We start from the raw sequence: 14,462 nt of genomic DNA on the forward strand, positions 1-14,462 counted from the left end.
CAGCATTTCTCATGTTGCTCAAGCCCAGTTGGTAATCCCCTCCACACTACCCCTGTTAACATCCAACTTTCCATTTTCCTACTTTACCTTCATTCTACTCTGCTGCTCATGTTTTATTTGGGCCTTGTCTGATTTAATCATTGATTTTCCCTACAAGCTCTTTAGAACCTCTCATTCCCTCCGTCTCTCTGCCGTTCTTTTGTTTCTTTGATCCACATTTTCTTCTTTGTTTTTCTCACTAGCTTTTGATCAGTCCACACATGTTTTCTTTTCTCCTACAGCATCACTTTCTCTATTCTTCCCCTCATCTTTCCTCTCTGTTTCTCTCTCTTTTTTTTCCCTCTTTTGCTCCCTCATTTTCTCCCTGTTTGTCTAATTAGGTCGCTGATAGCCCTGTGATGTGTGGACTGAATAGAGAAGCTGTCACAAGAGGTCAGCTCTGGATCACTGCCTCCTCCTTCTCTCCCTTTCTCTCTCTCTCTTTCTCCCCTCTTTCTAAAAACAACACAGATAAACACACGAACACTCCCACTCGGAGTTTATGGCCTTGCATCACGCTTGGGGGTTGATTCACCAAAACTGATTGGAAATTACCTCAAGGGCCACAAACTTTTAAATGACTATATTGTTTGAATTTAAAGGAGGGAACCATTCAAAACTAGAGGAGCGCACTCAGTAGAGGGAAGATCTCTGCCAGGTGTGTCTTCAACGACCACAGCTGTAATGTTTAATAGAACGAATACAACTATCTAAACTCCCCGTCTAGACCACACTGGGCTGTGAGGCGTCAACTCAAAAACAAATGTATGAAGGCAATCGACCCAAAGTTGTTGTAACAGACAATTAATAGGATCTCGCCCAAAACAAAATTAAACTCAACTGGCTACGTGGGCAGACAGCTTGTTGAGTTTATGTTGACAGAACATTTAAAAGCCCATTTAAGAAGCTCATCAGCGAGGGAAACATTCAAACCAGAACGAATCCTGCCGACACAATGAATAGTTTCCACAAAAACAATTAATCCTCGACCCGTTCATTCAGAAAACTAACTGTTACTGCGAGTATTTTGACTTTTTTTGGTTTGCAGGCTTTCTCCCTCCATAATAAACGTAGTGGTAAAGTGGTGGATAATAATTTCAGTCACTCGACGATCAAATGAAACCCTCGTTGTGTTGCTCTGATAAAAAAAAAAAAAAAAAACAGCAGCAGCAGCGTCGGACTGGAGGAATGTAGACGACCTGCTTCCCTTTAGTGGCTCTAAAGTAAATATTTCACAGTATGACGAGCACTTTATTGCGGAGATGTACGTTCCGAGAGTTCAGTTAGCTGTTGGCTGTTAGCCCAATCCACCATCCAAACCCATAAAAGTGAGCAAGCTGTTTTCCCCCACTGAGCACTCAGCTGTGTTATCAGACCTCTACCGGCCGGGGGCTGGTAAAAAGTAGTGAGTTAGGAGTCAGCAGGCAGTCAGTGGCTGTATAAACCAGGCAATAAAAAGGGGCTTTGAGAAAGTGTGAGTCACAGCAACAACAAGAGGTCCTGGAGCATGCCCCCCAAAATATTTATTTCCAGTTTGCTGCATCAGAATGCAAAATTAGCCATGGACAGAAGCAAAGGTGCACACTCTTTTACAAAAGCATGCACACACGCCTTAGGTCGCATGATCCTCATGGCATGGTTACTGATAGGTAACAAATTGCCTACTGAGTATCATGACATTTTTGTTTTGTAAATGATCGCACTGTGATAACTTGTTACACCACTATCAATGATGAGAGGGACTTAAAACGTTTCTAGCACCCCCTTCTTCCAGCTGTGAGGATGTAGAGTGATGTACAGCGCATGTAACAAGTTTACAAGGCAATTTCACACATAGATGTTGCCTCCGCCTTGGGGGTTACATTGCAGCCTTAAAGGAAGTTTAACGATTGCACCAACTGTTTCAACAGGTGTTTCAGCAGAAACCTGCGTCCTCCACAGTGTCATAACAGGGTGACGCACTAAAACGCAGAGTAACCTCACAGCTGGCTCAAATCCTTTCCCCCCGCAAACGAGAACTGCGAGTGAAAGAATGGAATCGACTTGGTGTTTTATTATTTACCGTGACCGCCATCCTGATGCCAGCCAACCACAACCCTGACGCACTGCTCGCTGTGCAACTGGAACAACATTACATAATAATAATAATAATAATAAAAATGTGAAAATGGCAGCAATCTTCGTGCATGATTACAAATGAATTTAAAGCGTCCAGTTAGGAGAAAAGACTCATCCTCTTTCATCACTCTGAAAAGTGTGTTTATATTCCATGACCTTGGTCAATGACTCCTTTCATGGTTCAGTGTTTCCCTCCCATCTGTCAGGCCTAATTAGCAGCCATTGTCTAGTTGCATTGTTTCATTTCAGATCAAACCAAACACCTTTTCTGCTCACTGTAACCTTTGAATAAAGGAAGTGAAAACCTCCATTAAACCCCCAAACATCCTGCAGAAGCTCTGTAGCGCTTCTCCTTTATCTACACTGAGCTGCAAATACGTGTTGCTGTAACTTACAAACACAAATCTTCAGCCTTTCTCTCTCTGTGTGTCTGTCTCTCAGCCTCTCTCCCCTTCATGTCTGTTCTTAATCAGACTTTGTCGTCCTCACGTCCTCATTGATCCCTCTGTCACTTGCTGTCCCACTGGTCTAGTGGTGATTTGATAGATAGATCTGCCGGGGCAGTGTATCGATCATCAGGCTTTGATCTGTTGTCAGTCAGACGGTAGCCGGGCCTGCTCAGCACACTGACAGATACGTCTGTGTCTTGATTACGTCTGTTTTCCCCAACAATCTATTTGTGACTCTCTTTAACATTGCAAACATCAGCATACCACAGCATTGCATCGGCTCATGTCGGCGTACATGGATGCAATACATTTGCACAAAAATGACATAGACATTACATTACATTACAGTCATTTAGCAGACGCTTTTATCCAAAGCGACTTACAGGAAGTGTATTCAACATAGGTATTCAAGAGAACTACTAGTCACCAGAAGTCACTCCTTTCTTAAACAAGCATCTTAAAGCATAAGCCAGAGCAAAAGTATAGTGCAGAGGCAAGTTACTACGAAAACAATAATTGCAACAGACTAATCCGAATATAGTAAGTGCTACAAACTACTACGAATAGGATAAGTGCAGTAAACAAATACAAATTCAATAAGTGCAGCGAACTGATACAAATACAGTAAGTGCTACAACTAATACGAGTGCAATAAGTGCTACGAGGAAGGCTCAGGGTAGTACTTCTTGAAGAGGTGAGTTTTCAGCCTGCGCCTAAAGATGGGCAGTGACTCTGCTGTCCTGACGTCGGTGGGGAGTTCATTCCACCACTGAGGGGCCAGGACAGAAAAAAGCTGTGACCGGGTGGATCGGCCGGAGGGACCTCTGAGCGACGGGGAAACCAATCGCCCCGAGGCAGCAGTGCAACAACTAATCAATCCATCTATTTGTCCATCCACGCCCCTTTGATAGAACACGAAACGTTATGATTTGCATCCAAAAGTCTTATGTTAAGTTACCCAACAGCGTATAAACATAATTATAAGTCAAAACTCCACATCAAATTTCAAGTTCTTTGTCATAGACCTTAAGGTGTCTGTTTACAGACTTGTGATGCCTTGGAAGAGATGTGTTTCAACTGCGGTGGCGCGCTCAGTTACATTTGCATTATTGCTGCATGTACTGTCACAGTACTTATGTCCCCTAAAGTGCATACCATCCTCTCTTATTGAATTATATTGTATACCTGTCAGTGTCAGAGTACATTGTCCATAAACAGATGTTTTCTCACCATGTGAACCGTAATTAATACCCCCACAACTGGGTGGAAATTTCCCCTGCAGGCAGCATTAACCCAGTAGCCTGGTTTCACTCACATTACAGCCATATAGTCACCAATAGATATACTATACATGTCCTGCTGTAGAAAGTCAGGCTCATTCTTTACATATTCCGCCTGCAGGATTCCATCAAAATGTATACGTTACTACTTATATTTCATTTGAACTACAATTCTGTGACAAGTGACAAAGCCTTGTTGTTATTGTTCATATTTTAAAGACAATGTATGTTGTTCACACTAGATCTGCCTTAGCAGGAGACAATACTACATATAGGTCCATGGAATACTGGAATACTCATGCTAGCGATTTCTGTATGTTTAGATTAGATTAAATTAATTTAGATTAGATTCTTTATTTTCATTGCACATGAGTACCATAGACAAAAAAAATGCAGTTTAGCATCTCACCAGAAAGGTAAAACGCATTAATGTGCAGAGTACATACAGAATGAACAGTAATATCTAATATCTATGAAGCAAGGAACCTCTGTCTGTCTGTCTGTCTGTCTGTCTGTCTGTCTGTCTGTCTGTCTGTCTGTCTGTCTGTCTGTCTGTCTGTCTGTCTGTCTGTCTGTCTGTCTGTCTGTCTGTCTGTCTGTGTTCTTCACATATCTCGAGAACTGTTACTCCGATCTGCTTAACACTTGGTGGGTGTATTGCTGCGGACCCCATGGAGTGCGTGGTCGAATTTGGTGCAATTTGTCCATTCTGACATTGAGTAGCTGTGACTTGGTTGAATGATGCAACCATATCATGGCAGGTGTATCCCTAAGAAGGAAGAGCGGTGCTGAGTGTGAAGTTGTTTGTATGAGCGGTTCTCGAGAAAGCTGCAAGCAGCAACACGACAGACCAAGCACACAGCATTTTTAACAGTATTAAAAATAGGAAACCGTACAATAAGCAGCGCAGGTATAAGTAGTGCAGGGGTGCAGAGGTACGAGAAGTGAAGCTAGTATGAATAGATATGCAAAATGAACAGCTGAAGGTATGACACGAAGACGGTGTTAACAATAAAGATCTGACAATGTTGCATGAATAGGAGGAGATTTTTCTGTACATGTACATCCTGTCTATGAGAATATTTATATATCCCTCTGTGGTTGTTTATACAGGGTATTTGTACAGTGTGCGTGCATTGCCTCCTGATTCAGTAAAACTAATTAGAAATGTATTGTTAAACAGATGTATCTGTCATCTTCCACATTTTTCAATCACGTGTGCTGACTATCAGTTATTCATGGGCTTAACTTTTTTCCTGTCAAGCCCAGCAAACTCAAGATAGCAGCAGAAATGAGCCTTTTCAATCCCTCCATCTCTCCCTCGCTCACACTCTAACTAACCCCCCCCCCCTCTCAACTCTCCTACATTGTCATTATAGCGAATCACAAAGCTGTACAGTTCGTGCTCGCACGTTATCAGATCTTAGGCGCTACAACAGATGCCAGCTTTGCATATATACTCCAAACCCCCGACCCTGTATAATGATAATTATGGCATCTGAAGTGCAACATTTCAAATTATGCGCAGTTATCAATTACGCCCAAAATGATACAGCGCTATTGGTCTCAGATGTAATTTACTTGTTCCCAGTTAAACTTAAAGCACTCATGTGTGGCAGTGCTAGATGCATGTTTACAGCTCACGTGAATCAGGGCGTGCATTTAAACTTTTATTTCTCACATGTCCACATGCGACATGCATCGTTTTTTGGTATTCACAGCACTCAGCCCAAATAAGCAGTGGGTTGGTAGTGTCTGTGCCTCATTTATTCTCCCCTCCCTCCCTTACTCTGTGGGGCCTCTCTCTCTCTCTCCCTCCCTCCCTCTATCCGTCTCTTCCCCCACCCTCTCTCCCTCTCGATCATTCGTCTTGCTGCATTGCGAACACCAGCAGCTGCAGGTTGAGAATCCCCACAGAGCTGTTTCAGCTGCAACACGCACATTTGTTGGTATTTTTTCCTTTTTGTATTATTACTACTGTATGTGTGTTTTCTTTAGCCCTGTGTCCATTCGCCTATGAGGAGTTTAATGCAGATTTCTCTACCATGGTATCTCTCTTTGCCACCTACCTTAATGCAATAATGTCTTCTCCTCTCTGAATAGTGTTGATATAACTGTGATAACACTTTGTGAAAGGCTGTAGTGGAAACCAGGCCCTGGGTCCATAACTGAATGTGGCCGTCTGAATGAGGCAGGTAGACATGAATAGAATTGTAAATGGTTTCTTTGAAAAGAGAGGGGAAACCGGCCAGCCCTCCAACAAATTGCATATAAACAAATAGCCGCAGGCCATTGGTTGAGCCAGTGCCAACATCTTTTTAAAAGTGAAGGAGAAAGCGAGCAGGGGAGAGAGAAAGAGAGAGAGAGAGAAAGGAGACTGTATGCAGGGTGCATCCCTTTCCACATAATCAGGTTTTATTTGGCTCCCTCGCCTTGTATCATATCTCTTCTCTCCTCTTCATCCTTTTCACCACCTCTCCCTCTTCCTCTCATCGCTGCATCGCCTTAAGATGTTCTCACATACAGCATCAGGGCTGAAGCATCTACGGCTCTCTGACACAGCGTACGAGAAACAGAGATTGTGTGAGTCACGAAATCGACGCTAAAGCATGAGAATATGCCAACAGGCGGAAGAGAGAGAGAGAGAGAGAGAGAGAGATATAGCAACAAGTTCACAAACATTTCCTTGTAACTTAAGCAGGATTGTGTTTTGGCTCGACCGCCGTCAGAATTACTGGAACGAGACGTGAGGTGGTGAAACCTGAGCCGACACCGTACAAAACAAAAGCTTGGAAACAGATGCCCAGAAAACATGTGATTTTATTCTCATTATAATAACAATACAGGTTAATATAATTTAAAGACACATATATATATATGTGTATGTATGTATTTATATTTCTACATTTACATATTTATATATATATTCATTAATCCATCTATAAACAGCCAGAAGGTAAAAGAAAAAAGCACAAAAATAGCATGCGGCGAAAAAATAAATAAAAAATCTTTCTGTTATTTTTTTAAAGTGGCACAGAGAAGCGAGGGGATTTGTTGTGTGTGATTTATGACTCCACAGCGTGGGGAACAGGTCCTTTAAATAAAAGTAGGACAGCAGAAATATGGGAGGCTGGGACGTTCTCGGAGACAATATTAAGAGAGAGGGGATCACGACAGCGGCTTGTTCAGCCAGGCAGAATGATGCAGAAATATAGCCGAGAAATTACTCGCAGTAAATTATAATCTTGTTTGTCATCCGTTCTTTCACACGGAACAAAGTGCAAACAAACAAAGAAACAAAAGAATAATAGATTCAGATTCACAGATACACATTAGCAGTGCATTTTAAATGCTTATCCAACTTCCTTAGCCAGTCCTAAATTTTGTCTGTGATTTTGAATAGCTGTGTTGCATTGTGCAGCAGAACTGAAACCAGGTTATCTTGTTGTCTTTGTGGGAAATGTATAGCTGCACGCGGACGCAGATACACTGGTCGTTAAAACACGCTGGTGGCGTTATCAAACCAATGCTCAATACGCAATCAGTGTGCAGCATTCTGTCTGCCGTCGTATCGCGGTACGTCGCGGCAACATCCATGTGCTCTTCATTTTCAGTTGTGGCCTATGACGGTGTGAAGTTGGTATGAAATTTTGATGTCTGAGCCACGTTCACCTTTTCAGTAATAGCTCCACTAGGGACAGAAAACAATAGCAACACACGTGATAACCACATTTAATGAGAGGAAGCCAGGGTTCTCTAAGTTGTTCTTTGTATTCCTGACTCCGATTAAGAGAGTCGAGCCAGCTTTCAACTCGAAGAGGAGCAATTTCAAAGATACAAGTGTGGAGCAGAGCAGAGAGCGGCAGCCGAGAGAATGATTGAAATGCCCTGCGGAGCCGAGATAAGAGTTGAGAAAGAAATAATGGTAAACATTTCGGAGAGCCCACTCTGAGAACATTTCCCCCACATTTATTTAAAACTTCCAAAGAGACTCTTTGAGGAATAGATTAAATGCTCGAGGGCACATCAGTAAGACCATAAGTTCTGTGAAACGATTAAGAAATGTAGAAGAAATGGCACGTCAGAAATAAAAAGTTGTTTTGTAAAACTAGCATAGCAAAAATAGATTTGCTTTTAAGAGGGGTTGGTTCAAAGGGAATATTGACTTTCCATTCACACACGGATGAATTTAAAGCAATCATCAACTCTTATAAATGTGAAGACTTTGAGTTTTGGTACATCAGTTCTCAATTATTACTTTAATATAACGCATTGTATTTGTAAAATTAATAGCTTCTTAGGAATTACGGAAATCAGCTTCATGTGTATACTGAGCGCCACACATTTTTGAAAGGAGATATTTGAGGATTTTCTCCACTTTGAATCATATGATCCTACACATGAAATATAAATCTCCTTCATTGGATTAACCAGAGTTTCACCCAACAACCAATATGTCTGTTTGGGATTTAGAAGTCCCTGGATACTGAGTTCACGTTAGAGCCGGGGAATGCAGTCTATACATTGATATGAGATTGGATTGTGTTATTATAATGCTGTGTAGGGATGAAGCTAAAGATTATATACATTATTAATCAAACTGGCTGTTATTTTCTTGATTTATCAGTTGATAGTCCATAAAATGTCAGAAAATATTTTTAAAAACTACACCATGTTCACGATTTCTCAAAGCCCAAGTTGCCATATTCACATGCCAAAATGCCAAATTCAAATCTTGGGTCCAAAACTCCAGAATAAAGAGATTCAGTTAAATAACATAGAAGACTGAGGAAAAACCACAAATATTCACATGAGAGAAACTTGAGTATTTCTAGAATTTTTGCTCAAAAATGAGTGAAACAATTGATAAATTATTGAAATAGGTACTGATTTCATGTTTAAGTTTTTGTCCGTTTCTGATTAAACAAAATAGTTAAAGGGGTGAAGTGAACAAACCAATGCCTCCAGCTGCTCTGCCTTCCCCTCTCTCCCCTAATGCTCCTCCCCCCTTTTTTTCTCCTTCCCATTGTGACTAACCAGTACTCTTTTCTTTTTTGACCCATCTTGTGGAATCTGCTGCATCACCGAAGACCAAATGTTTCAGTCGAAGTGACAACAGTCACCTCCCTCCTCCTCCTCCTCCCTCCTCCTCCCCCTCCTCTCTGCAGCCCACACAGGCGCTGGCCTCTTCCCCAGCAGAGACTCACACACTGAGGCGGGCAGGGCTTGACATGCAAATATAGCCTGAGTAGGCGGCAGCCTGAGAGCAGTGTGTGCAGCAATGTGAGGACTCTCACAAGCCCCGCCCACAGAAGCCAGTTGCTAAGCAACCCCGCCCGCAAGAGGGTGGGGGTGCGGGGTGGGAAGGAGGGGCCGTGAATTCAACAACTGTTGCCTGAATGTGAGCTCTCAGTGTGTGAATGCGAGTCGGCCGGCGGAACGCAGGCAGCGAGGGAGGGAAAGAGTGTGAGGTGCAGAGTCTGTGCTTGTGTGTTTGAGTGTGTGTGCGTGTGTGTGTGTGTGTGTGTGTGTGTGTGTGTTTGTACTGGTGTGTGTGTGTGAGACACCAGCCAGCCAGTGCAGTGTTTTAAAGTGAACGATACATCCGCTCCTCTGCCTCTCTACTTTGGACTAAACCACTAACCAGGACTCACCCTTTGGACTATCCCGAGTCTCCCTCCTCCTCTTACCTTTAAAGGGAACACCTGTGTGTGTGTGTGTGTGTGTGTGTGTGTGTGTGTGTGTGTGTGTGTGTGTGCGTGTGTGTGTGTGCCGAGACAACGGACTTAGCCCCGGTGAACAGTGGATGACTTCAGTGGACGAGGGTTTTGCTGGTGGGAAGAGGGGGACTGCTGACCATGGACTCCCCTCACTAGTAAGCGGGGTAAGCAAACCAGACTGCACGCAACCAGCTGGAAAAAACCGGGGCTGATGGGAGATCACTTGACAGAATGAGAACAGAACAGAGACTCAATAGGGGGACGTGAGGGTTGTAAGTGAAAGAGAATGTAAACATTATTAAAAAAGGGGGGCAGTTCAGCGGCAGTCCAGAGTCCATTGTCCCCCCTTAGTTGAATGTGTGTGTGTGTGTGTGTGTGTGTGTGTGTGTGTGTGTGTGTGTGTGTGTTGACCCCTGCCTCACAGCCTCCCTCCCTGTCTGTCTGTCTGTCTGTCTGTCTCGCTCAGCTGTCCTCGCGCTGCTCCGTCCCATCCCTTCATGTTCGCTCTCCTCTCGTCCCCGTCTGCTCTCCACTCTGCCTTCTCATCATCATTTCCTCTCCCCGCCTCGGTCACCCGGTGGCTCGGTTGCGGTTCAACATCCCTCTGACGGTAATGGGATTAATTGGAAAGCATTGGTGGCTGCAAGGAGAGGCAACGACGGAGGGAGAGGGAGATCAAAAGATGTGTGCAGGGAAAAGGACAGATGGCACGTCCAAGTACACAAGTACACATAGAGCAGGAATATCGTAGATGTGAGAACAACAGGTTCTCACAAGACTGATGGGAAAATGATGTTTGGTACCTCAATATAAGAGAGCGTAGGATAATATGATTCTTTCTGTTATGTGTTTTTAACATATATATTCAGTCATTTGTAAAATCATCACACATCATTATGCTCTTTAAGTGCAAATCAAGTTATTCAAGTCTGTTTATTTAGGACATAGTTCGGAGAAAAGGGGGAAGTTTATACCAAAACAATCACGTTGTGTTTTGAACCGACTGCACAAAGAAATGTAGGTGCTCTGTAGACACAACACACAACAGGGCTGAGGAATGATTTCATTGTACTTAAAGAAATTTGAATTACTACTATAAAGTTTTTGCTGTTGCAAATCATTTTACAGTTAAAAATGAAAATAATGTGGATGAAAAGTTTTTAGGAGTTCATATTCAAAGTGCTGTTGACAGCCAGACTGATACTCTTTGTACCTTTGTGATATCCATTCGTTAGTCCAAAAATAGAAAGGTAAGGTGGCTTTTTTTTCTATTGTAGGGATTTCAATGGCAACACGTCAGACTCTCTAGTCATTTTGAATGCTCTTGGTCTGTGACTGGACATTACATAACCAGATTAACTCTTCTTCAGCCGAGCAGGAAATTATCTGTCAATTGTCTCGGGCAACAACAACAAATTATAAAAAAACGTCTATTCTTTCACTAAAGTCACTTAGCTGACGGTAATGTTGTTATAGCTTTTTCTTTCCGGTTGTTTTTGATTTTGTTTCCTATAACAAGATTGATATTCAGCCAAGTGACTTTGACAGTGCACGGAGTGTACACCAGGACAAGAATAACTAGATTAACATGCAGTGCTGAGCTGTGCTGGGTGAATGGAGGCTAATCTGCAGGAGTTTAGAACGGTCACTCCTCTCTATGATGTCCGTCATACGCTCTAACACATTGATACTGAGAGAAGAAAGACTAATCCCTGGACCAAACAAATGATTATCTTTAACACGTTCACATCATTTATTGTGTCTGAACTTCTTATGCTTGTTGTTTTTCCCTTTTTAAGAAAATATTTAAAGAAGTTATTGTTGGCGCTGAATTCAAAATCACAAAAATCCCAAGCGACGGCTGAAAAGAGGCCGGGTCCCGACCACCTGCCGAGGGGTCTGCCACTAACCGACACCGAAACGCCCCCATTCAACGCCAGACAGCAGGAGAGCTGACAAACAGGCGCTTCAGAGAGAGACAAAGCACTTTGTTAAAGACTTTCTTTTCTTTTCACTGGACATTAGTTTGATGACAGAGAGAGGACAATCCACCAGCTAGACACAACACACTTTGGCTTTTAGAGGACGTATGAGTCAGGGAGTTGTGCTTTTCCTTGAAGATGAATCCAGTTTTAACAAATTTTTCACTGACAGTAATTATTAGTAGCAGTTCCATTGAGCTGTATCACACTGCCTGTTGTAGTCTGCCACAAACAAAACACGGTCATGACCTTGGTTTGTCTTCTACGGGTTGATGTCGGCTCCCTTGTTTTGATGTCAAGCAGGAGAAGGTTTTTTTCAAACAAACTGCAAGAGGTTGTCAAACACTCAAGAGTTCTGGACAGGTATTTGGCACACAGAGAGCAACCATCACGCTCCTGCCTGCCTGGTGTGACAGCCTATTTAAGTTACACTTCAATATCAGTGAAGCTTTTAGGCTGACATTTAGGGTTTTTAGAACGCTTGAACTTTTAGAACTTTTCCCGTCTGCAGCAGAATTTAAAACCTGATGTTACGTAGCTCCCTCACATTGGAAGAAGTTGTTTAAGTTTAGAATAGAATATCTAGAGAAAACTGCATTTTCTATACATGCATTCCTATAATAATGACATAAGATACTAAATACAAAATGTTTTTATTTCACGGTCACCTTGACGTCAGCCATTGGTTTAAGGGATGGCAGTCTTAAAGCTCAATCTTGGCAATTTTTGCCATCGCCGCCTTGGTTTTTGGGTCGTTGCTATCGTCGCTAAGTGACACGAGATTGTGGTGCTACAACAACCGAACGCTGAAAAAGACATTTGTTAGATTTCTACTCTTAATGGACCATTATTTACTAAATGGACACCATGCTGTATTGAGGAAGACTTAAACTAGTGATTGAGACCATAAACTCATGTTGACAATGTTTTCTGAGTTAATAAATCAAGAGAGAAGTACAATCATTTTCTAATTGACGGGATTTTGCCGCCTGATCGTCCTGCGTGTTTTTATTCTAGTTGTCCTTCCGCTCCACTGTTTGCTTGTTTTTCACAGTGTTGTCCAGAAAGCATTGTCTGTCCACCATGTGAATGCAGAATAAGAAAGTACGACACAGCTCTTTGGTTTAACTTTTGGACCAGACTCTGCCTCTCTTCTGACACACTGACACACAATCTTGGAACATGTAGAACATTGACTGAATGCCTTGCTCCAGCAGCAGTCTGCAGGATACAAAGATCGCTTTGCGGTGCAGCTTTGTGATCCACAAGTAATAGAGCTAAAATGTCTTGTTATGTGCTCGGGTGTTTTTGTTTTGATTGATAAAAAAAGGAACGATGCTTTAGAACAGTTGATTCACTCATAATCAAGGGATGTATTTCAAGTTCTCCCTGTTCAACGAGCCTTCTGTATATACAGGTACACACAGGCACACACATGCAAACATTAGGATCCAAACACTAACTGTCAGCTGGCACATCGACCTGCTTTGAATCCTTTTTTTTTTTAAATACTCTATAATACTTGATTAAGTCAGAATAAGCCAAAATAAACTCATCACTTTCCTCATCTTTCTACTTTTCAAGGACATTTTTTTTTATCTAGCAGATTCAGAAATTAGAACACACAGGCAGTCACTCTGTTTCACCTGTTGGGGGTTCTTGCATGTTTCATTGAGAACACCTTCACACAGTCTCCAGTGTGCAGCTCCGGGCCCTCCCTACAGTGTCCTTTGTCCACTGTAACATTCCTGGTAATTCAAGCAGCTACATGGTGGAAACAAATGTGTGTGTTATACGTTTATGCATGTGCAGTTGTGCATGTGAAGCTGATTTAAAAGCCCCAGCATGCATTTTTTTTTTTTTACTTCAAGACAAATTATCAGGGAAGAAGATAAGAGTTTGATTGACAACTTGAAATCTCAGATGCTTTTATTTATTTGTGTGTGTGTGTGTGTGTGTGTGTGTGTGTGTGTGTGTGTGTGTGTGTGTGTGTGTGTGTGTGTGTGTGTGTGTGTGTGTGTGTGTGTGTGTGTGTGTGTGTGTGTTGTGTCTCATTTGCTGGAAGTTTCACACAGTATTGACTTAGCGAATTGGTCGAGAAATATGAGTCATTGCTTCCTCTTTGTGTAATGTCTAATGTGAGTGTGTATGCGTGGGAAGAGTACTGCTCACCATAGGAGCTGAATAATACAGACACGCATGCAGAAACATGCGCATACACACACACACACACAGTGTTTATGCTCCCATGACATGGTGTTTTGGAAAACTGGTATTGAAGCAATCGATACCGGCGTGAATATGATCATTACTCAACAACTGAAGAGGCAACATGAGAACATTCGGGTTAACGACAAACTATTGCTTTCATTATAGATTAATCTGTTTATTATTTTCTCGATTAATTGCTTACGTGTCTCAGGCAGCAACCTCCTTGTCTGTAAAGTGTTGCCAATACAGATGTGTCTTAATCTTGCATTCTATCTAATGGACAACAGGCGGCGACTCCTGATTGTATAGAAGTCTATGAGAAAATGACCCTACTTCTAACTTGATTTAATACCTCAGTTAACATTGTAAACATGAGTTTATGGTCTCAATCAATTCTTTCAAGTCTTCTTCAATACAGCATGATGTTCATTTAGTAAATTATGGTCCCATTTAGAGTAAAATAGACCATAAAGCAGGGTATGCTTAAGGCGGGGCTACCCTGTGATTGACAGGTTGTTATTACAGCGTTGTTCGGTTGGAGAGTTGTCCGCGTTTTCTTTCACAGTGTGTTTTCAGTTAAAGAGAGTTAATTGTAACATTTTGGTCACCTAAAAATGTCTATTTCGGTTGTTATATTCTGGTTGCAAAACAACAAGATAGCCT

At 42.2% G+C, this 14,462-nt stretch overlaps 1 protein-coding gene across 4 annotated transcripts in view; it reads left to right on the forward strand.

Annotated features, from left to right (window-relative positions):
- Positions 1-14,462, forward strand: part of rab11fip4b (RAB11 family interacting protein 4 (class II) b) — a 49,317-nt gene that overhangs the window by 14,506 nt on the left and 20,349 nt on the right. For 2 of the 4 annotated variants that reach the window (XM_054604669.1, XM_054604672.1), the window contains exon 1: positions 9,373-9,770. The exons of 1 other annotated variant lie outside the window; for it this stretch is intronic. In XM_054604669.1, the coding sequence (XP_054460644.1) occupies positions 9,693-9,770 (78 nt within the window). In that variant the 5' untranslated portion in view covers positions 9,373-9,692. Of the gene's footprint in view, positions 1-9,372; positions 9,771-14,462 lie in introns of those variants that run through there. One more of the 4 variants, XM_054604671.1, reaches the window with a different exon arrangement.

This window comes from Anoplopoma fimbria, chromosome 9, assembly GCF_027596085.1.
Source record: "Anoplopoma fimbria isolate UVic2021 breed Golden Eagle Sablefish chromosome 9, Afim_UVic_2022, whole genome shotgun sequence".
Taxonomy (NCBI): Eukaryota; Metazoa; Chordata; class Actinopteri; order Perciformes; family Anoplopomatidae; genus Anoplopoma; species Anoplopoma fimbria.